Source organism: Arachis hypogaea, chromosome 1 (assembly GCF_003086295.3).
Source record: "Arachis hypogaea cultivar Tifrunner chromosome 1, arahy.Tifrunner.gnm2.J5K5, whole genome shotgun sequence".
NCBI lineage: Eukaryota > Viridiplantae > Streptophyta > Magnoliopsida > Fabales > Fabaceae > Arachis > Arachis hypogaea.
The window spans coordinates 6,084,101-6,106,204 of NC_092036.1; the positions used below are offsets into that span (position 1 = coordinate 6,084,101).

Genomic DNA, 22,104 nt, shown 5'->3' on the forward strand with positions numbered 1-22,104 from the left:
ACGCTAGTTTATGATGAGGATTGAGTAAAATTCTAACTCATAACTAAGCCATTCCCACAATCATCATATCTAAGGATATAGAATATGCAATTGCAGTCAAAGATGGTTCAATAATTTGAATAATCGGTAAAAAAAAAATGAAATTTCTTTTAAAGAGAAGCAGAAATTTTCATTCGAAGAAATGGTCAAATGCCACTTACATATCGCAAAAAAAAAAAAAAAAAAACAGTTACATTCATATTTAAAAAGGGAAAAATATGTTCTATATTAATCATAAACCGAAAGAAAGCATAATATTTAGTTATGGAGAATATAAAATGTGAAAAAAAAATATGGACAAATTTGAGTTTCTTCTAATTTTAAAATTACACAGACGTATTACAATATAGTAGGATATCTTTTTTTCTTCGAATAAATCTAAACCCTTTTTAGATCTAAAAAAATTTTCATAAACATCAAACTTTTTTTCGAAAAATCTTTTTCTTAAATCTAGAGAATTTGTACTACCAACTTCAAAATACTCATAAAATGGGGCTATAATAAAATTTATATAGTTGTATTCAATGCAACATTCATTTCAGCGAGCATTTATAATTAAATATTTTTGTAAAGTTTGAATAGTTTTACCAATTTAACCTTTTATAAGAGATTATTTTATGATATAATACGTGACTCTCTATTGCTATAGAGTATGGTATAAAGTTCAGCTATGTTGTCATCACTCTTTTACATGAAGTTAAATTTCAGCACAAACTATAAATATTAGATATAAAACTAAAAAAAATTTGCTCTTCTGTGATGGGAAATATTAAATATAAAATTATTAATACATCTTACTACTTAACATTTTAAATAATTTTAAAAGAAATTATGCATATAGCTTAGGATAAATTACACAAATAAAATAATTTCAGTTCAAAATTACACAAATGTTTTAAATCAAAATTGATTACACGTCATATTTTAAATACCTCTATATAAATAGAATCAAATTAATTCAATTTACTACGAATGTGATGCACAAATAGTAAATAATATAAATCAAATTAATTTAATTCAATGTTCAAGACATAACATATAACTAATTTTGATTTAAGATATTTATGTAATTTTAAACTGAAATGATTTTATTTGTATGATTTATCCCACATTTTATATAAATATTTAATTACATATTGTCATGGTAATAAAATTATTAATTTTTAATTATCTTAGATAAATAGTATCAGACAATTTTTAAGTGTATTGGTATATCAGTGTTTAAGTGATTTTTAACCCTAATCTTAATTATATATATTATATATTTTTTATAATTAAGATCGACAGTTAAAAATTACTAAAATACCAGTATACGATATATGTGAAAACTTTCCAATAGTATCACCTAAATGCATGAATTTAATTTAATGACAGAGAAAGTGTAACAGAGTTGGAGCAGAGCACCTGCCATACAACTCAAATTAGAATATGGCAGAACAGCAGAACACAGTAAGTTTCTACCTTTCTTTTTGTCAAGGAATTTTGTTCTGAGCAACACAGTGTTCAGAACAGTGTTTGGTTAGTGACATTCAAAAAACAAGAAGCTAATCCATGCACACATAATAATAAAAAGCATAGTGGATTGGTTTCCATGGAGAATCTGATTCCTATACTTGCTGGGTTTTAATTTCAATCCTTTTCTCCATTGTGGATTCTAATTTTCACTCAAAACTTTTTGCTAACATATATTCCTCACAACCCTTCTCCTTCAATTCAACCCAACTTAACACTCATCAATTTCCACTCCTTGCAACCCGTCACAAACTCAAATATCTATCCAAATTTCTAATAATTTTCTTCCCAAAATCACAATAGTATCATGGTAGTGCACGTTGAACTCACGTAACTAATATTACTTAATTAATTATGAATTGAAAAATTTTTTTATTTTATTTTTCTAAAATTTTAAGTTTCTAACAAAGTTTGATTGCATGGTTGTTTTTGAGTGCAGAGTTTGGAGGAGTATGGAAAGAAGCCGGTGTCGGTTGGGCCGTGGGGAGGCAACGGCGGATACCGGTGGGACGACGGCGTGTATTCATCCGTGAGGCAGTTTGTGATTGTTCATGGTGAAGGAATTGACTCCATTCAGGTTGAATATGACCATAATGGAAATTCTATTTGGTCAGGGAAGCATGGTGGAAGTGGAGGCCATATAACTGACAAGGTAAATAATCTTTCCATGCCTTTATAATTAACTATCTAGGGTTTATGTTGCTAGTTTTTACTAATTCATAATTAATAATTTTTTTTTTTTTTTTGCTTAAGATGTTCTTTAATCCTTGACTATATTGTGAATTTTCATTTTGGTATTTTGTAACAGTTTAATTAGGTCTAAATAATTTTAAAAGAGTTTAATTCGAGTCTACAAGTCTTCTAAAATAATGTTTCAGAATATTTAAACTGAATTACCATAAATTTTCAAAAATTAAAACCATCTTTTTTATATAATACATGTTCTTGTATCAAAATAAAATTTGCAAAAAAGATCATAAAATTAGTTTTTAAAAGATATCCGAACTGACTTTTTAATTTTTTTTAAGAGTTAATACTAAAATTTATCAAAAATGTTATTTGCACATTAAAAATCAAACACAAACTAAATTAATAATTTTATATTTGTATATAAAATACATGTATTATTTAATTTATTTTTAATGTATAATTTGTATTTCAATATATATTCTACATGATAATTCATTTGTCGACTAATTAGTATATATCTAGCATGATTGAAAATTTACAAGATATATTTGTAAGGATCAAATATTTATTAAAGTCTAAAATTTTGTACCACATATGAAGTATTAACTAGGTATATTTATGATGGTATTATTGTAGGTGAAGCTTGATTATCCAGATGAATATCTAACATCAATTGAGGGATACTATGGAAGTTTAAGCCAATGGGGTGCTTGCTATGTTAGGTCCTTGAGTTTTGAGAGTAACAAAAGAACTTATGGACCCTTTGGTTCTGAAAAAGGAATACATTTTTCATTGCCAGTTTCTGGGGCAAAGGTAGTTGGATTCCATGGTAGATGTGCTTGGCACTTAGATGCCATTGGTGTGTACCTAAACTCCTTCCAACCAAACCCATCAAAGGCTTTGTCTCTTTCAAAAAGTTACTTAGTTAACACTACTACTACTACTGAAGCTTCTGGTGGCTACTCTGTTATACAAGGAAGTGTTGGTCAAGGATTTGATATTGTTCTTGCTTTGAGACAAAAAGATGAACTTGGTAATAATAAGCCTATGGGGAAGATTTCTAGTTTCAATGAGTCTAAAGTTGTTGAAGAACCTTCCTTGGGGAAGATTTCTAGCTTCAACAAGGAGTCAAACAATATTGAAGAACCTAAAGAAAAGGTAAAGGGTAAAAAAGTGCATTGGAAATAATGTCTTGGAATCACTGACTCAAATTTTGTGGATCATGTAATAAAGGTAACTTAAAGGCCAGATTTAAATAAGAAGGGTAAAGTTTTTTTTTCTAACTTTTATAATTTTTTTTAAAAAATTAATGTTTAATTTAATTTAATTTAATTTTGTCTTTAACGTTTTTTATTTGAGTAAAAAATTATCTTTGACGTTTTCAATTTTGTTCTTAACGTTTTAGATGAAGTTAATCTCCAAAGATAGTTTTGACTCAAATAAAAAATGTTAGGTACAAAATTAAATGAAACTAAACATTAGAAGTATTATTTTAAAAAAAAAATCATAAACATTATAAGAGATTTACAGTATATTTTACCCTAAAAATAATAAGAGATTACATCTATCCTAATTTATATCTATACTTCTAAAATTATGTGTAATAAATATCTTAAGATAAAAAATAAAATGAGAACAAAGAGATAAAAGACAAAAAAATGATATAATATTTTTAGATAATTTTTATCTAAAATAAAAATATTTTTATCTATTTTTGTGTTAACATAATCACAGTGTAGGATCTCGGATTACTACTATCATAGCACTGTATTCATGAATGGTTTCTTACTCTTTGAACTTTGAACCTAATAATAAAAATTTTTCATGACTTCAGGTAGGTCAAGTGGAGAAGACACCTTCAATGGTTGAAGGTATAGTAACACATGGTCCTTGGGGCGGTAGTAGTGGATACTTATTTGATGATGGACCCTACAATGGAATTAGGCAAATCAACTTGTCCAGGAATATTGGAATTGTATGGATTAGAGTTTTGTATGATTTGGATGGAGAAAGAGTATGGGGTCATAAACATGGTGGAGCAGGAGGATACAAAAATGATAAGGTAAACTAACTATGAGTTTTTGTTTTTTTGTTTTGTTTTTTTTTTGTTTTGGCTTAAGCCCCTTTAATTTACCAAAAAAAAAACTAACTATGAGTTTTGCAATGTATGTTTTACATTTTACTGTACCATTAATTTAGTTTTCAAAATATGATAATATTGATAAATTAATTCTCAAAAAAATCCATAAACAAAGTTATAAAATTTCAAAATATATTTTATTTAAAAATAATTTTTCATTAATTTAAACATAATTAATTCAGTCAATTCTAATAATAAAATACATAAACTAATTTTATATCTATCAAATATTAAGGTAGTTTGACAAAACTATCCACTAAACTATTTATTAGTAATTTTGTCAAACTAACTCAATTTTTTATAGATATCGTATTCGTTTATTATTATTATTTATTTGTTTATTTATTTTTACTGAAGATAGAGAGTCTCGAACGATATAACTAATAAGATTGATTGAATTTGAAATGTTGTGTAATATTTTGCAGATATTCTTTGATTTTCCATATGAAGTCCTAACACATATATCTGGGTACTATGGATCTGTGATGTACATGGGACCTGTGGTAATAAAATCATTAACCTTTCACACAAATAAAAGGTTGTATGGACCATTTGGAGAAGAACATGGGACTTATTTCACAACAAAGCTTATTAAAGAAGGGAAAGTGGTTGGAATCCATGGTAGAAATGGTTTGTTTCTTGATGCTCTTGGTGTGCATGTCATGGAAGGGAAAGTAATGGCACCAGTGAAGGCACCCCCTTCTCCTTCTTCCATGGCAATGATCCCAAGAGAACCAACCATTCCTGAAATAATGGAAAGTCCTCAATTGCCCTTGCCAGCTAGATTGTCACATTCTAAATCAGCACCTGTTGAAGAGGTATGTATAATGCAATGTCAATAGAATTAGAAGTTTAAATGTTTATATATTTATGGATAAAATATATATATTTTTTTAAAAAATTGTGTTTTATTATTTTAAATCTTGAACGGTTCAACTGATTTATTAGTTTTTTGACTAATTGCTGACAATTGATTTTTTACTCTACATCGGACTAATCTATAGGTTGTTTTTGATTAACTCGTATCAAGCGGTTGGTTTGGTCCAATTCTTAGAACCATGATACAATGTATATATGACCTTTAACATGTGATATTTAGACAACTAGGTAGACATATAAATGGAATCATGTGTAAAGAACCGAGGATTTCATGAAAAAATATATTAATTTTTCAGTAACGCGAAACTAAACTAAATTCATATTCTATATGTTTGTTTATGTAATGAGAAGCTACTTATTTTGTCTTCATTTGATGTTTTACATTTTGACAGATCCCTTATGGTGTGATAAAAGAACCAGCACCATGTGGGCCAGGTCCATGGGGTGGGGATGGAGGAAGACCTTGGGATGATGGGGTGTTTTCTGGAATTAAGCAAATTTATTTGACAAAAGCACCAGAAGGCATTTGCTCAATTCAAATTGAATATGATCGAAACAAGCAATCTGTTTGGTCTGTTAGGCATGGTGGTAATGGAGGCAATATCATGCATCGGGTATGCTTTTTTATTTTTTAGTTAACATCACATTTCACTATGATTTATACATACCGATTATTACTATTATTAATTTTTATTACTCTGTTTTTAGTCATGAATGCTATTGCTAGCACTAAAAAGTAATCGATTATTGTTGAATATTCATAGTCCTACTCTCATATAGGTAAAATTGGAGTACCCACATGAAGTATTAACTTGCATATCTGGCTATTATGGTCCAATTACTGCTGATGAACAAGCAATAATAATAAAGTCACTAACATTATACACAAGTAGAGGAAAGTTTGGTCCATTTGGTGAGGAAGTAGGCAAGTTTTTCACTTCAACAACAACTGAGGGTAAGGTCGTAGGTTTCCATGGCAAGAGTAGCATCTACTTGGATGCAATTGGAGTTCATATGCAACACTGGCTTGGAAGTCACAAACCTTCAAAATCATCATCAATATTCAAGTTATTTGATTTGTGAACAACTAATAACTATTAAGGATCAAATATTTTAGTTAATTACCTACATGATTACTTGTTATACTATGAATAACTAACACTTTGGTTACACTACATGTTGGGACCAAATGTAAGGCTTCTTTGTTATACTATAGAGAAGAATGATGATAATTCATTATACATAATTAAAAGGTTTAGTTTAAATAAGATGCATATTTTGTTTTCTTATTCCAATATCCTAGCCATTTATTATGTATACCTTTTTAAGAGTGAAAACAAAAATAAGTTTTTTTTTAGTCTTTGTAAAATTCAAAGACTAAAAATCAAGCATTTTAAATTTTCTAAATGTATCTAATTAAGAATTTTTATATTAACAAAAGTAATTTTGTTTCATGTTCATTGTGTGAATAGACATTTAAGAAAATGTAATCAATGACCATGTAAATTATTTTATATGGATAGTACATCAAAATTCAACAAAAAATTAACCACCACTAAATTAATTATTATATATATTGTTTCACATAATTTGTATTTTGTAATGAGTATTTCATATTTTCATATATATAGGTGTGTGTTAAAACATTGAATATAAGAAAATGTAACATTTTATTTAAGAATTAAATAGCTTATGATTTAAAACTTTGTCATCATATTTGGATTTTTTAGTAATTTTATACTCAAGAAATTATTTTTTATTAAGACAAAGATGAAACACTACATAATTTTTGTTGGTATGAATAAATGTGTAATTTAATGGTGTCTAGAAGAATGGAAGTGAGATTATGTCACCCCTTTATTATATCATATTTTTTTGGATTCATTGTCAATGTTTCACATTATTTTTTTTTGAAGTGAGATTATGTCATCATACATCATACGTAATTGAAGTAGATCATGGTCCTCATTACTTTGATATTTTCATCGTATTTTCTCGTTTCGATTTTATATCCCCTAAACAATAATAAATTCAAGAGGAATGCTAAGAGCCAACATTTTTATTAAATTCTGGCTAAAATTTAACTATAAAAAAAATTGAATTAGTCTATACTATTAAATACAATTTTACACTATTAAAAATATTATTGATGGCTAAAAATTACAAAATCTATTACTTAAAATGCGTTTGGATAACATACTTTTTAGATTGGGTATGGCTTCGACTATTCCTCAAGTCCGCCAATTAGTTAACCATAAACATGTTTTAGTTAATGGTCGTATAGTAGATATACTAAGTTATCGCTGCAAACCTCAAGATATTATTACAGCGAAAGATGAACAAAAATTGAAAGTTCTGATTCAAAATTCTCTGAATTCAGCCCCATGTGAAGAATTGCCAAACCATTTAATCCTTCATCCATTCCAATATAAAGGATTAAGGATTAGTTGTCCCTAAACTTTTTCTAAATTCAATTCTTAGAATTAAAATTTTTCATTAAGATGATAAAAATATGGTGGTTTTTTTTATTTATTTTGTTTTGTAAACTCTATTCTTTTTGGTAAAAAAAAGTTTTTTTTTACCTAATAGTATTTCCTAAAATATAGACTTACCAAAAAAAAAAACTCTTCTCGCTCAAACTATGTATCATTTTTCTAAACAACATACTAGAGATCCAAATCCACAAAAATGACAATGACATGGTCTGGGTTCCTGGGTTGGGTGCTGGGTCTCTCCTTGTAGCCCATCATGGGCATTGTCCAAAAACAAAAGTCTGGGTTCTTATTACGGAGTCCACCACATAGAATTCCATCGAGTTATAAATATTTGGCCGGCAGCTGAAGATTAGCTCAGATGGTGAATTATGTGCCTCTTAATATACTGCATCCGGATTCAAACCTTAGTGTATGCACCAAGTTGAAAAAAAATCTTTTAGTGTTGTGTGGGTGAGTGTGTAGTGATGTTTAGGATTGGGGTTGTCCAATCTATTCGACCAAATAAATAAATAAATATTTGGCTGGAGCTGAATGAAATCAGTTCTAGAAAAATGGGTCTGTTATTGTTATAAAAACTGGACCAAATTGGCTGGTTGAACTGACTCGACCGGGAACCGACACTGTAAACGATTCGGTCCATCACTAAAAGCAGCTTATGATAAAACTGGAGAGAAACCGCTGGACCGGCCGGTTTGTCTAATGCTACGTCGTTTTGAGAGGAAAAAAAAGAAAAAGAAGAAAGAAGATGAACGCGTTGCCTCTCATTCGTTCCTTTCTTACGTTCGTTCATTCCTTCACCCAGAGAAAACAAAAAGGGAAAACCTAGCTAGCCTCCACCGCCGCCGAACTGAGTGACCCACTACCGCCATCCGTGGCCATTCGAGGAGTCTCTCTTCGTACTGTTGGCGTTATCCAAGTTGAACCCCCTGATCGCTGTCTTCTTCCTCGCTCGGCGCCCATCCTCCATCGGATTCGTCCTGTCGCCGTCGCCGTCGTCTCTGAAATTAACAAATCATTGAATGATTATAGGGTTTTGTGTTTTTGTTCGAATCATTGATTTGCTCTGGCTTTGGTGTGCTGCTGTGGGTTCTGGTTCTGGTGTGCTGTTGTATGTTTTGTGGCTCTGCTGTGTTTTTGTTGAAATCATTGAATGATTATTTGTTAAAAATTTTTAGTCAGTTGTTAATGTGCTTTGAACTGGCCAGTTGCTGGGCATTGGGTACCCATTTCGCATTATGTTGCCATGTCACATGCTTGTAATTACTTTATATTCAGTTAGGTCTCATGATATCGAGCAAGGTTTGAAATTTTGTACATTTTCAATGCATATCTGTAAATGTATTATTAGTAGTCATTCGCGATTCCTCTGTGCTTGCAGCCTCTTAGCATCTTATGCCAGTCGTTTCGGACAGAGACAAATTCACAACTGGACTGGATTTTCTCATGGTGATGGTCAAGGCCATGCAAATTTATTCAAAGTAGTTAAGCATTACTTGCCTGGTCCAGTCAGTATGCTCTCTGGTTCCTTAGAGTAAACATTTTGTGAATTCATGAATATTATAATATTTTTTGGAGACAAATCCATAGGGGGAGTATTGCATAATCTCATGTTAACAACAACAACAACAACAACAAAGCCTTGTCCCACTAGGGTGGGATCGGCTAAATCTCATGTTAACAACAGAGACAAAAAGTTTACCTCACTACACTATATAATCATGCATCCAGGCTCATATATATTTTCAGTTAGTTTGTAGTTATGTTGCTTGAGGTATTCTAAAATAGATCAAAAGGCACTTTTATGTCATGTCTTACCTATTTGTCAAGTATATTAGTATATTTCTTAATATTAATGTATTTATGCGATGAATTCCTATTATTTGTAATATTAAGGAGATGGATTCACCATTAATACGTACAAGGTTTGTTCAATTTGTTTGATCTTTTTTTATTCTTTGCATAAGGAAAGAGACGAAAGAGAGATATTGTTGTCTGAATGACAGTGCTGTCATGAAACAAAAATGGGTTGAGTTAGCTAACCCCAAAACCACATTTTGATATACATGGTTGATTATTTATCTCTAGTCAATGAATTTATAGAAATCACTGCAAAAAATTTAAGCCACTAAGAGTTGTAAAGAGGGGTATTCCATGTAGTGTTTTAAATTTAGACAATATTTTAAGATTTATATTAGATTATAATTATATTTTAGAATGTTTATTTATAATTTATTTATTATTTTATTCTAAAATGTTTTTTCGATTGAACCATGAATAGACTAATTAGACCAACAAACCAATAATTAAAACGGTTTAATGACCAGTCCGGTTCTCAGAACCTTTCTGTTGTATATGACACTCTTGGGGTTTTCAGAATTCCCAATTACACCCGCGGACACACAACATATTCCAAATTAAATTTACAACAAAGTATTGCAAATTTATTATCAATATCGTATCTCTCTCATAGTTCATCAATAATCTCCAACCTCAGTAAGCTGAATCGTTAAGCCACCGAAAATGGGAGGCCATGGTGGCCTCAACATTCTCCCGCAGAAGCGGTGGAACGTCTACAACTACGAGAACAGGGAAAAGGTCCGCCGCGACGAGGAGCAAGCCACCAGAGACGAGCAGATCAAGCGCGACGAGGTCAGAAAGCGCGATGCCGAGTTCCGCCTCGAGCGCCTCCGCACCGCCAAGGGTTTGGCTCCTCTCGTTAAGGCCAAGGCAGAGGAAGAGAAGGAGGAGGAAGGAGAAGAAGAACCGGAATCGAATAATTCGGGTAACAACGGACACATTAACTTGTTCGAGGGGATTAAGATTTTCGATCCTGTACGAGGAACCGAGAAGAGGAAGGAGTTGTTGGGGGAAAGGGAAGGGTGGAAGAAGGAGAAGAGGATGAAGAAAGAAGAAGGGAAGTCCTCGGGGGTGGCGGTGGGTCCCGAGGATGACAAGTATAGGTTAGGGTATGGGGTAGCAGGGAAGGGTGTGAAGATGCCTTGGTATCTTGAGAAGCGGAATGGCGATGATGAGAAGGGTGGTGGGGATGATAGTGATGGAAAAGTGAAGAATGAGAACAACAAGAAGAAGAAGAATGGGAGGAAGACTTTGGAGGAGTTGAGGGAAGAGAGGTTGAAGAGGGAGAAGCGCGAGAAGGAGCGCGAGAGGGTGTTGATCGGGGAGAAGGGCCGCAGCAGCAGCAGCCATAGTGAGCCCCGCAGTGATAGAGATGTGTATGGGAACAAGAAGTTTAACAGGTGATCACATATTGACCATGTTTTTAATGTTATGCATTTGGCAATTTTGTTTGAAGCTCTTTTAAATGATAAATGCTCTTGGTATATCTACTACGACATGCTTAGAAATTCAATGCTGTGTAAAAAGTTGTTGATTCAGTAATCTTGTAACAGAAAAGAATAATGTAACGAATCAAAAATCAAAATTGGCTTGGTTTTCTTTCATCAAGTAATTTCTTAATTCTAAATGTCGAAATACAGTTAGGATCATATATTTCTAAAATAAAGTTACAAAATTAGTAGAGATATATGCCCCCCATTCAAATTTTGTATCTGACCTGCAACTGTTTTCTTGTTTGATCGTGCACAAGGTTCTGACTTCTGGGGTCTCATTATTGTAAAACATAATATGAATATGAATATGACATTGTCTATTTGAGTTTTTCAGGAAGTAATTCAGAATATGCCTGAGATCCTCAGTCCATCTTATTAACCTGGGTTTTTTTTTTTTTTTTTCCATCTTTGTTGCTGTTTCACTGGCCACTATTTGAATGGTGTCATTTTTTCCTAATATTGATTTATTGAATTGCTCCACATTTAAATATGATACTTAACATTATAATTCATAATTTTAATTATTTTTTAACTTACCCTTTGGACTTTTCCTTTCCAAAGTATATAGTCAGATATAATTGTAAAGGAATGTTGAGTGAATGTTATGTTTGCGAAAATGGACTACTGGCCGTGTTTCTTTCTTTACATTTACATATAACAGTAGATTATGTTTGATACTGACCCCAGATGATGACAGGCCAAAAAGTGCACATCATACCTGATGTTACAAGATAACGATTTTATTGGTTATTCTGTTTCATTATTTTGTTTAATGAAAACCCATATTCTATTGTTTTACAGGCGATAATTTCAGTGACACAGATTTCCTTATTGATGCGTCCTCCATGTCTTGTTGCATGGATCTCTGGATTTGCTCTGCCGGATATGGCCTTTGGGATTTTGTTCTTTTTGTTCTAGGGTAATTCATTGCAAATTCACAAATCACATGCAGTTTCTTGCAACCCACATCAAAGCTCCCACTTTGCTAAATAGTCCCGGTAAAATCACCTGTCAGAGCTTGTGCTATTAATTAGACTCGAGTCCAGTGGACTCAAATTGCTTGTCTGTAAGGGGGAAAAGAAAGCAGAATCACGTTATATTTTTTGGTTTGGAGTTTCTAAAGCTTTTAGATGAAGCTTAGTTTCCGATTATTGCCCTGTGTAGAAAGGATCTTCAAATTGCTTGAGCTTATGTGAAAAAGTGGGAAATAACATTTTGTTATCATTATTTTTAGTTTAGAGTTTAAGTTTGTACCCGAGTTTTGATCATTAACTTGTATATTTAGAAACGACTGTCAAAAAAAAAAAAAAAAACCTTGTATATGAAGAAATGCCGATGATTAAAATAATGCAGTTGTGTTTGAAAAGAACCTGCGACTTTATACTACTAGAGAAATACTTTTATACTGGGAATTTCGAAAACCATACTAGACAATTAGACATGCATTTTGGATGAATATTTGTTTATTCGTAGAGCATGCTCTCTTCTATACGTTTTTTGATGAGCTTTACAAACATATAAATTTGTCTTCAATGGAACGAAAGTAATAACAGGATAATCAACCTTATGGGGTTCTTCAAACTTAATTGGAAATAGGATAAGTACTCTGTTGAAACCAAAGAACAAATGAAGAATAAAAGTGAAAAGAGGGAAAACCAGAAAAGGGGGGAAGGAATAACCACCTTTCTTGGAGAATTAGAATGCAGAATTGTTTGGCGGGAGACAATTAATTGAGTATCCACCTTTAGAGATCTCATCTTTCACAAATTTGAGGTGAGAAACAAAAGGCTCAAACAACCCTGAAACTACTTTCTCACGAACTCCACCACAAAACACTACCAGCTCACATCTGCAGAGAAAAAGGATCAAACCCAAAATTCCGAAACCCATCCACTAATCTTGGAAACCAAAAAAGATTAGTTCTTGAGATCATAGAAATTCTAGAAGAAAATATAAAAAATTAATATAAATGTTGAACGATTTGCGCTACAATAACCATAAAGTCATAAACAAAACTAAGCAAGGTCAACCTCTTGTTGTCATAAGGAGTTGTCATAATTTATCTATTAAAATGCATGAAAAAGAATATCCAACAGAATATTCAACGTGAAGATCCCATTGAATTGGCATGCTTATCCCCTCTTTAGGTATGGCTTTCCCAACCCCAAATCCATTATTATATATAGGGAGCTACTCAAATGAAGATGCAAAAAACATCTTTTTATGAAGATGCTTTGTATAAAAGTGTGATTTATTGATTTGACCACACTTCAAATAAAAACAACACTTTTATAACATATCAAAATCTAATCCTACACTCCATCATCTAAAGGTCAAAAAGAAAAATCATCACATGAAGACAATTATAATATCTTCATGGGAGTACCCACCTTTTATATATTCTCCAATACATCTCAACAACTCGCCTCACAATTCCCACAACTTTATTTTCCTCTTTCATTTCAATATTCTCTATCTTTGACGCAAATGGCTCTCAAGCTTCTCCCGGTCTCTCAAATCCCTTCCTTAGATCTATGCTGCTCAAGTCGTTCCCCTAGAGGTATATGTTTAATTTTTGGTCTTTTATTATTTCATATTAATATTTTAGTCTACTACATTTAAATTTAAAAAAAATATTAAAAAATTAATAAAATTTATTGTTTATAACCCGTAATTATTCAATAATATTTAAAAATATTGTCTAAAAATATATTATTAAGCTACTAAACTAAAATTATTAAGTTAATAACTTAAAAAAATATCAAAAACAATAAATTTTAGTAAATTTTAAATTTTCTCAAAAATTTAAATGAATAAATTAGCATAATAGTTTTAATTTTGATATAAAATATTTTATACATACATTCAATTAGATAAATCTTAAAAAATAATTATTTTTTATGTTAATCGATTGAATAATCATCTAAGATATAATTAAACAATTATCTTATAATATTAATCAGAGCATCAAAATTAAACTAAAATCCTCTGCTTACTACGAGAATTGTAGAGGTGGAGATGGAGCAAAGGAGGTTTGAGGTGGCGAAGTTTGCGGTGATCGGACACCGGGGAAGTGGCATGAACGATTTGCAGTCATTAGATCAGAGAATGAGAGCTATCAAAGAAAACTCCATTGTTTCCTTCAAAGCTGCATCTAACTTAGCCCTTGACTTCATCGAATTCGACGTGCAAGTCACGAAAGATAACTGTCCCGTTATCTTCCACGACGACCACATCTTCTGTGAAGAAAACGGCACTGTGTTTGGGGAGAAAGTTACGGAATTGACCCTCTCCGAGTTCCTCTCTTGCGGTCCTCAGAGGGACAAGAAAGGAAAAACCCTGCTTAGGAAAACTGAAGAGGGGAAGCTAGTCAAGTGGAACGTGGAACAAGATGACTCACTCTGCACACTCCATGAAGCTTTCGTTAATGTCAATCCTTCTTTGGGTTTCAACATTGAGTTGAAGTTTGATGACTACATTGTTTATGAACAAGGATATCTTGTCCATGTTCTTCACTCCATCTTGAAGGTAAATATATTCACAATTAAACAAGACATTAGGATATATGACCATATTATAAGTTGTGAATATTGTTGATTTTTAGAATATTGTTCATTTTGAGAAGGCTGAAATTTTTTTCAGATATATTAGTTATTTTTATAAAATATATATTAAAAATAAATTAATTTACCACATGCGATTATATACAAGTATATGGTGATTGATTTAGTAATTAACTTTTAGTGTACACGTATATTTTTATTTTTGTTTTTATATATATTTCAATGATTAAATTGTCATAGTTACTTTACAAAAACTAAATTGATGGTTTATTCTAAAAAGTTATGTTGTATAAATAGTAATACATAAAAGACTAGTTATTAATTTGGTTATAAAATTATTGGGGACAGGTTGTGTTTGAGCATGGCAAGAATAGGCCAATCATATTCTCAACTTTTCAGCCAGATGCAGCAATACTTGTAAGAAAATTGCAAAGCACGTACCCTGTATTCTTCTTAACTGAAGGAGGATGTGAACTCTATCAAGATGTGAGAAGAAATTCATTAGAGGAGGCTCTGAAGCTTTGCACAGAACATGGATTGCAAGGAATAGTCTCTGAAGTCAAAGGAATATTTAGAAACCCTGAAGCTGTGAGAAAGATCAAGGAATGTTCTAATAAGCTTTCTCTCTTTACATATGGGAAATTAAACAATGTTCCTGAAGCAGTTTACATGCAACATCTAATGGGGATTGATGGTGTCATTGTTGATTTTGTTAAGGAAATAGCAGAGTTAGTTCTTGATATAAATGGTCAAGGGATGGAGGAAATGTTGCAAGCGAAGAACTTCAAGCCTCAATTCTCACAGCAAGAGCTTTCTTTTCTTTTGAAGCTTATTCCAGAATTGATTCAAATTTGAGCAGAATAATAGATATGCCAATTTTTACTAGCTAATTGAATTTCATTGTGTTTTTTGATTTTGTACATGAATGGGATTTCATGATGAAAAATTATTAACCATAGGTTATACTTAGCAAGTTCTCATCAATGTAGTGACAAAAGGAATTAATACTAGATTATTATTTATGATTGATATTTTTTTCTCACAATAAATTAAAATTAAATTCTTTTTCATTCAATTCGTAGAAAACTTTATTGGTATATTTATCAAGTTATTATACATTTTCAGTATGATCATTTTTTAGATTTTCTGCATTAACACAAAAAGCTTATGAATCGGATCGAACTGTTATAATAATACAAAATTAATTTTTTTATACATGTCATTTGAATTTAGAATATCTTATATAATTCCTATCTCTATCCCTCTTTGGTTTATACCTATGATTAAAAGAAAGTACATTTATTTTAGTTTTTTATTACAAAAATAGATCAATAACTAAAATATCATTCCCTTTATTTCTACCATGAACTTATGGTACAAAATCGATAGAGTTTTTCAGTACCATCTCCATTTGATAACTTCATAAAATGAAATTACATGTTTGAAAAATTCAGAGATTCAGAGAGTAAATTGCACCTAGCCAAAGTCTTGGACTAAGACTACAATGAAATGATATTATTGTGATTATTTTATTATACATTTCATAAACATGCACATCAATTTGTTGGTTGTCAATATGTACAAAATGGCCTCACATGGCCAGATTTCTAATTGATTGAGAAGCTGTGAGAGAGAAATTTATGGATAAAGTAATCTCCATCAATTTCAAGATTCAAAAGTTTCATTGCCTTCTTCCTCAAGCCTGCTCCTCATCAATACATGCCACTTGCTAAAACTGAACATGCAACAAAAATCATGCAACTAGTAAGTTCCATGCTGTCCACTTCTAGAGAAAATACTTGAGCCTGAAAATAACTTGCCATTAAACCAAACAAAAGATCCTATCAACACACTTTAAGGGCTTGTTTGGGGGCAATTTTCGAAAAATATCTTTTTTTAAATGATATTTTTTTTAAAAGATCTTTTATAAAAGTAAAAGTGATTTTATACTTAAATATTTCATATAAAAATATTTTTTTATTTATTATATGAAAAACATTTTTTTAAGAAAAAAAATCTTTTAAAAAAAGATATAAATTGTAACTTTTCAAAAAAGATATTTTTTTCTAGTACTTTTACTTTTACTATTAAAAATTTATCAAAAAATATTTTTTATTGATTTAACGACGTCTAAAATAAAACTAAGTCCTTAATATGATATCGGAAGAATTTTGTGAATTTCTTCTTTTTTTTTTAAGGACAATTTGATACGACAACTTCCATTCAAATAAGAATTGCACTTAAGGAATGTAATGTAAATAATCTAACCTAGTAATTGTATCCGTGATTGATTTCAAGGTTTAAACTCGTAATTTTGAGATAACACAAAATTACTTGTTTTTTTTATTATTATTATATTTTATCTCTCTTCTTTAATTATTTTGTAATAATAAATTAATGTAAAAGAAAATTCTCCTTTCGTGTATTGTGTAAATAAGAATTAAATTCTAAAATAAGTATGGGAGTCACTCAGATAAAGATATATAAAATATCTTTTTTTTAAAATATTTTTTAATAATTAAAATTTAACACGTATAATTAATTAAACCGTATTAATTTTTATCAAAATTAGGTCAGACAAATTAATTTGACCGAAAAAATGATGAACTAAATTTTAAACTAATCTAAATTAATATTTTTTTTATAAAAAATGACTACAATACTTTTATTATAAAAAATGACTAAAATACTCTTATTATATATATTAATTTTGAGAATCCTAAATTCTAGCCTATTTTTTTCTTTGCCGTCATAGAATTAGGACTCAGAGTTTTTAAAATTAATATATATATATATATATATATATATATATTAGAGGTATTTTAGTTATTTTTTATAAAAAAATATTAATTTAGACCGATTCAAAATTAATTTATTAGTTTTTTGACTAAACTGATTTGTCTTATCTAATTTTAATAAAAATAATACAATTTAATCAATTATATATGTTAAATTTTAAGTATTTAAAAATATCTTAAAAAAAAAAAGACGTTTTTAAGATCTTCATGTGAATGGCTCCTAATAAGTATAAGGTAAACACCTTAATATAGTAGATACATAAATAGTTGATAGACCTTGCTGTCCCAGAGTAACAACTAAACCATTTCTCCAACACTACCTTTCTAAAAGGTGCAAGAAATGTTACCTTACTTTTTTTTTTTGGGTTCATAATCTGCTTATGTCACGGCCAAATATAAGAGTTGTCACCCAATTGATGAATACATAAAATCTGTTTCTCCAGCTGATGACACGTGTAATATACGCGGAGCGCCAAATGAAAAAACTCAGAAACCCTGCCAGAGATAACCCTTTTGCCTCCTGTAACTAACAATAAGATCTTGTCAAGTTTAATAATACCAACCATTTTAAGATTTTAAAGCAAAATTAGTAGCTTTTAGGAATGAATAACTAATGATGATTTTAAAGAAACGAAAAATGCCCTTAATTTTTTATTTCAAAAATAAATAAATTATTGGCTAATTAAAAATATAAAAATATTTTTTATTTTTTAAAATACAAAATATTTAAATTTTTTTTGAGAGATCGATTTGTTTTTATATATTTTAGATAAAAACACTTAAATATTTAATATTTTAGAAAATCAAAAATATTTTTATATTTTTAATTAGCTAAAATTTTATGTGTCTTCAAATTAAAAAATTAAAGTCTTATTTGTCTTTTTTCCTTAAATTTTTCATATAACCAATTAATGACCTTGCTCTGCCTAAGATCAACTAAGGCCTTGTATCTTCCAATAGTTGCCATGCTTCCAAGGTGCTTATAAACAAATGGATCTCCAAATTCTATTTCTTTTGCACTGTTTGCATGCCCTGCACCTTCTTTTCCAATTCTGTTTAATAGTTCTGCTAGATATTTTCCTTGTCTCTCTGCTACCTGTGGAATCTTAGTGTTAGCTTCCATGAGAATTTGAAGTATGATTTTGTAAGATAATATGAATAATTTATAGGACGTTACGTGATGTTTTCAACTTTCTACTAATGTTGCTACTTAGTTATTAGAATTCATATATTGTAATAGACTTATGCCTTTGATCATTAATCAATGATCAATGATTAATCATAAGGAAAGACTAAAAATAAGACTTGCCATTACTTTATAAAAGACTTGCCATTACTTTATAAAAGACTTGCCATTACTTTATCGTTATCGATGAATCATTGTCACTGACTCACTGATATAAGAAGTTAGTCTAAAAATAAGAAGAAAATTGTGACTATTATCTATGTAACGCTCTCTTCATACTATTTATTTATACATTAAGAATAAATTAAACATCATATGTATTTATACATAAATATATAGTGTGACGAATTTTAATATGCACGGAACATTTTTGTTTAAATAAATAGTAATGATTATTATTATTAATATAATTTGTGGATGACTTACTTGTGCCAATGCAGGGAGTGTTTGTCTACCTGTGGTTTCGAGAAATCCACAGCAATCACCAATTGAGAAGACATCTTGAACCGAAGGAACACGAAGCCACTCGTCAACACCAATCCTGGTTTGACCACAAAACTATTAGAGGAATTTAAGACATGATAAAAAAAAGTGCATCAAGCACTGACTAGAAGTTAATGTAACTAACCTTCCAGAAGGTTCTTTAGGGAGATCCAAAGATTGAATAATAGGAGCAGGGGAAACACCAGTAGACCATACCAACAAACCATAAGGAACCTCAGTGCCATCACTTAGTATTATCTTCTGAGCTTTCACATCTTTCACTATGCCGCGAACAAGACGAACTCCTGACTGATACAAACTTAGTTAGATTTCTAAAGCGCCAAACCAGGAACTGTTATGTTGTTCATGTCATCCATATATTGCTCACCTTTGTCAATTGGTTCGTAGCATAGCGTCTCAATCGATCATCGAACGAAGACAATATTTCATTTGCCTGTACCACAAGATCATTTGTTCTAAAAGTTTAAATTAATTGAATAAAATAAATATTTATATTTTTAGCTTATTTTTATAGAATAAATTTTTATAATAATCTTTGAAATTTATAAAATTATTCGATTTGATTTTCAAAATTCTAATTTTACTATAATAATCTTTTAGATTGAGTTCTGAATATCATAGTAGTCCATAACTCAGTTGTTTCAGTATTGATGTGGCTATAAAATACCACATTAGATCCAATTTAATCTTTCCTTGACTCCACTCCTCCACTGCCCTTCTCTGCATTCTTTTTCTTCAAGTTCTTTCGGTCATTTCTCTCTTCTTCTTTATACTCCTCAATTCTGTTTGTCATTTTTTTCTCTCATTTTTTAATTATTATAGTGTCCAAAACTAAATCTAAAAAATTATTATAGTAAAATTAAAATTTTGAAGATAATTAAATAATTTTGTGAATTTCAGGGACTATTATGCAAATTTATTCTATTTTTATAACTAAAAAGTAGGAACATGTCTTCTTTAAGACAGAATCCAAAAGAAATTTTACAGATTAAGTAAATATACCTCAATTAGAGTAACACGAATGTAATCCTTGACATGAGCATATCTTTGTTGAACATCTTTCATGATGAAATCACTGAGTTCACCACTGAATTCAACTCCAGTTGGACCCCCTCCCACAACTACACAATGCAAAAGCCTCCGTTTTTCTTCTTCCGTGATTCCTGCACCAAGTAACTAAAACCACATTAGTCAAACACCACAACAACAAAATTCAAACATTTCATAAAACCAAATATTTGTTAACATTAATGTTGGAGAAAAATTTACCAGGAACGTCTGACAACATCAAGTTAAGGAGGAGCTTTCGCCGAATTTCCTGCGCGTGATAAACCTCGCGCAGGAAAATCGCATATTCTTTGACTCCTTGGATTCCGAAAGTGGACGGTTTCGATCCTAATGCGATTACGAGCTTGTCATATGAGATTGAAAACTTCCAGGGATCTATTGTTTCTTCACCATCAGTCACTGTCTCACATTGAACCTTCAAAACCAAGCATCAAATTAAATTCTCCATAACAACTATCAATATTCCAAGTTTTCATCAAATGATAGCATCAGGGAGAAAGTGAAAGAATCAGGCTTGTTTGATTCGTATTATTACTGCTATAAACAAGGTTGATTATTCTATTATTACATATTTGATTATTTGAATAATTAATTATTTAATTGAAAAATATGTAAATTAATACGTATAAATATACACAAATAATGATGTTTGAGGTAGTGACTAAACTTTTACTACGCACAAAGTGTTTTTTAAAAACTAAAGTAAAATCAGAAAACATAATTTTATTATTTTCACTTTTTTTTTCCTTATCCAAACGGTTCATAGTGTTCATAGTTACACAACCCATGCAGAACAATTCACCTTTACTACAACAAATTAAAATATCACAAAACAAAAACAAACGAAACACACCATAATATACCATATGGTTATGTGTATCAATGGCAGTACAATTGGCAAGGAAGAAATAAGAACCGGGTTCTCTAGAAAGAGCTGGTTGGATCCTTCCAATGGGTTCAGCCACAGATCTAAATTCAAGTGTTCCAACACATGTTGAAGCCAATAGAGGAGTGAAAACCATGTGGTTACGCGGTGAGACACAAACAATGTCATATGTTGTTGTGTCCAAACCCTTCATGAGTCTACACCCAGCCCAACCCGAACCAAGAACAACGACACGTGGCTTCTCATGGGGCTTTGTTGCTTCCAATAACCCTGAATACTCAATAACATGCTTGGTATTGGAATTTGAAGGCTTTTGTTGAATGGAATTGGAGCTAAAGTGTGAGAGGAATGTGAAGGATGGTAAAAGGAAAAATAGGTCAGTGTTTGTTTTTGGTGATGATGATAATTTAGCAATGGTGGAAGAATATTTGGAGAGATTTCTTAACCAAGCCATTGATGTTTTTGGGTCTCTAACCATTATTATTACATGGGTTTAATTTCAGTGGATTTTATATTGGTGCTTGTGTATGTGAATTGAAGATTAGAAAATTTGCATCACAAAGTTTGGATTGGGATAGATGCTCCAAAAAATTGTGGGCTTTGTGTTTTGTATATCAATTTAAGTGGATGAATGGTGGGTCAGCTTGAATGTGATGATGGTATTCAGCATTCGGATTTTTTTTTAGTGATGAAGTGGCATCTCATTCTATTGACAATTGTCACGATGTGATTCATTGATTTAAGAGACATTCAAAGATCGATGAATGGTAATATGGTATGGTGAGAAAAAAAAAAAAAAAAGAGATTTCCTTCCTCGAGTAAATATGAGTAATTTATTGTGGGATATGCTAGAAGGAAAGAGAGGAGAGGGGATGGTTGTTTTTTTAATCAATAACTATTAAATATGGACATTTTTCTAAATTGTTATAGGGGACATATTTTACACATAATATTTATTGATAATTGTTCGATATGTATGTTTGTTGTATTTATT

At 30.6% G+C, this 22,104-nt stretch overlaps 4 protein-coding genes and 1 long non-coding RNA gene across 10 annotated transcripts; 3 read left to right on the plus strand and 2 right to left on the minus strand.

The window, feature by feature from the left end:
* Positions 1–1,607: 1,607 nt before the first annotated feature.
* LOC112792337 (jacalin-related lectin 3) lies at positions 1,608–6,555 on the plus strand. Of its 2 annotated transcripts, XM_072236309.1 has the most exons (8): positions 1,721–1,861; positions 1,991–2,203; positions 2,878–3,289; positions 3,341–3,399; positions 4,076–4,303; positions 4,807–5,199; positions 5,653–5,874; positions 6,041–6,555. In XM_072236309.1, the coding sequence occupies exons 1-8, from the start codon at positions 1,859–1,861 to the stop codon at positions 6,341–6,343; spliced, it is 1,833 nt and encodes a 610-aa protein (XP_072092410.1). In that variant the 5' UTR covers positions 1,721–1,858; the 3' UTR covers positions 6,344–6,555. The 2 variants fall into 2 exon arrangements, with proteins under 2 accessions (XP_025691316.1, XP_072092410.1); XM_025835531.3 differs by having other exon boundaries at positions 1,608–1,861; positions 2,878–3,399.
* A 1,951-nt stretch (positions 6,556–8,506) lies between these two features.
* Positions 8,507–12,338, plus strand: LOC112792357 (uncharacterized). Its single transcript, XM_025835566.3, has 2 exons — positions 8,507–11,012; positions 11,907–12,338. The coding sequence occupies exons 1-2, from the start codon at positions 10,276–10,278 to the stop codon at positions 11,911–11,913; spliced, it is 744 nt and encodes a 247-aa protein (XP_025691351.1). The 5' UTR covers positions 8,507–10,275; the 3' UTR covers positions 11,914–12,338.
* LOC140184528 (uncharacterized) lies at positions 11,713–13,290 on the minus strand. Its single transcript, XR_011881543.1, has 2 exons — positions 12,788–13,290; positions 11,713–12,169 (listed from the first exon to the last, which is right to left on the minus strand). It is a non-coding gene; the product is annotated as an uncharacterized lncRNA (long non-coding RNA).
* Positions 13,291–13,496: 206 nt separating this feature from the next.
* On the plus strand, positions 13,497–15,697 carry LOC112792354 (glycerophosphodiester phosphodiesterase GDPD1, chloroplastic). Its single transcript, XM_025835552.3, has 3 exons — positions 13,497–13,665; positions 14,116–14,633; positions 15,017–15,697. Exons 1-3 carry the CDS (start codon positions 13,593–13,595, stop codon positions 15,521–15,523), a joined length of 1,098 nt encoding a protein of 365 aa, XP_025691337.1. The 5' UTR covers positions 13,497–13,592; the 3' UTR covers positions 15,524–15,697.
* A 441-nt stretch (positions 15,698–16,138) lies between these two features.
* On the minus strand, positions 16,139–21,754 carry LOC112792367 (internal alternative NAD(P)H-ubiquinone oxidoreductase A1, mitochondrial). 5 transcript variants are annotated; one of them, XM_025835595.3, is made up of 9 exons: positions 21,088–21,754; positions 20,426–20,639; positions 20,159–20,319; positions 19,524–19,589; positions 19,281–19,444; positions 19,079–19,193; positions 18,383–18,562; positions 17,819–17,986; positions 16,139–16,403 (listed from the first exon to the last, which is right to left on the minus strand). In XM_025835595.3, the coding sequence occupies exons 1-8, from the start codon at positions 21,586–21,588 to the stop codon at positions 17,834–17,836; spliced, it is 1,554 nt and encodes a 517-aa protein (XP_025691380.1). In that variant the 5' UTR covers positions 21,589–21,754; the 3' UTR covers positions 16,139–16,403; positions 17,819–17,833. The 5 variants fall into 5 exon arrangements, with proteins under 5 accessions (XP_025691380.1, XP_072092413.1, XP_025691363.1 ...); XM_072236312.1 differs by having other exon boundaries at positions 16,139–16,473; XM_025835578.3 differs by having other exon boundaries at positions 17,814–17,986.
* Positions 21,755–22,104: the final 350 nt, after the last annotated feature.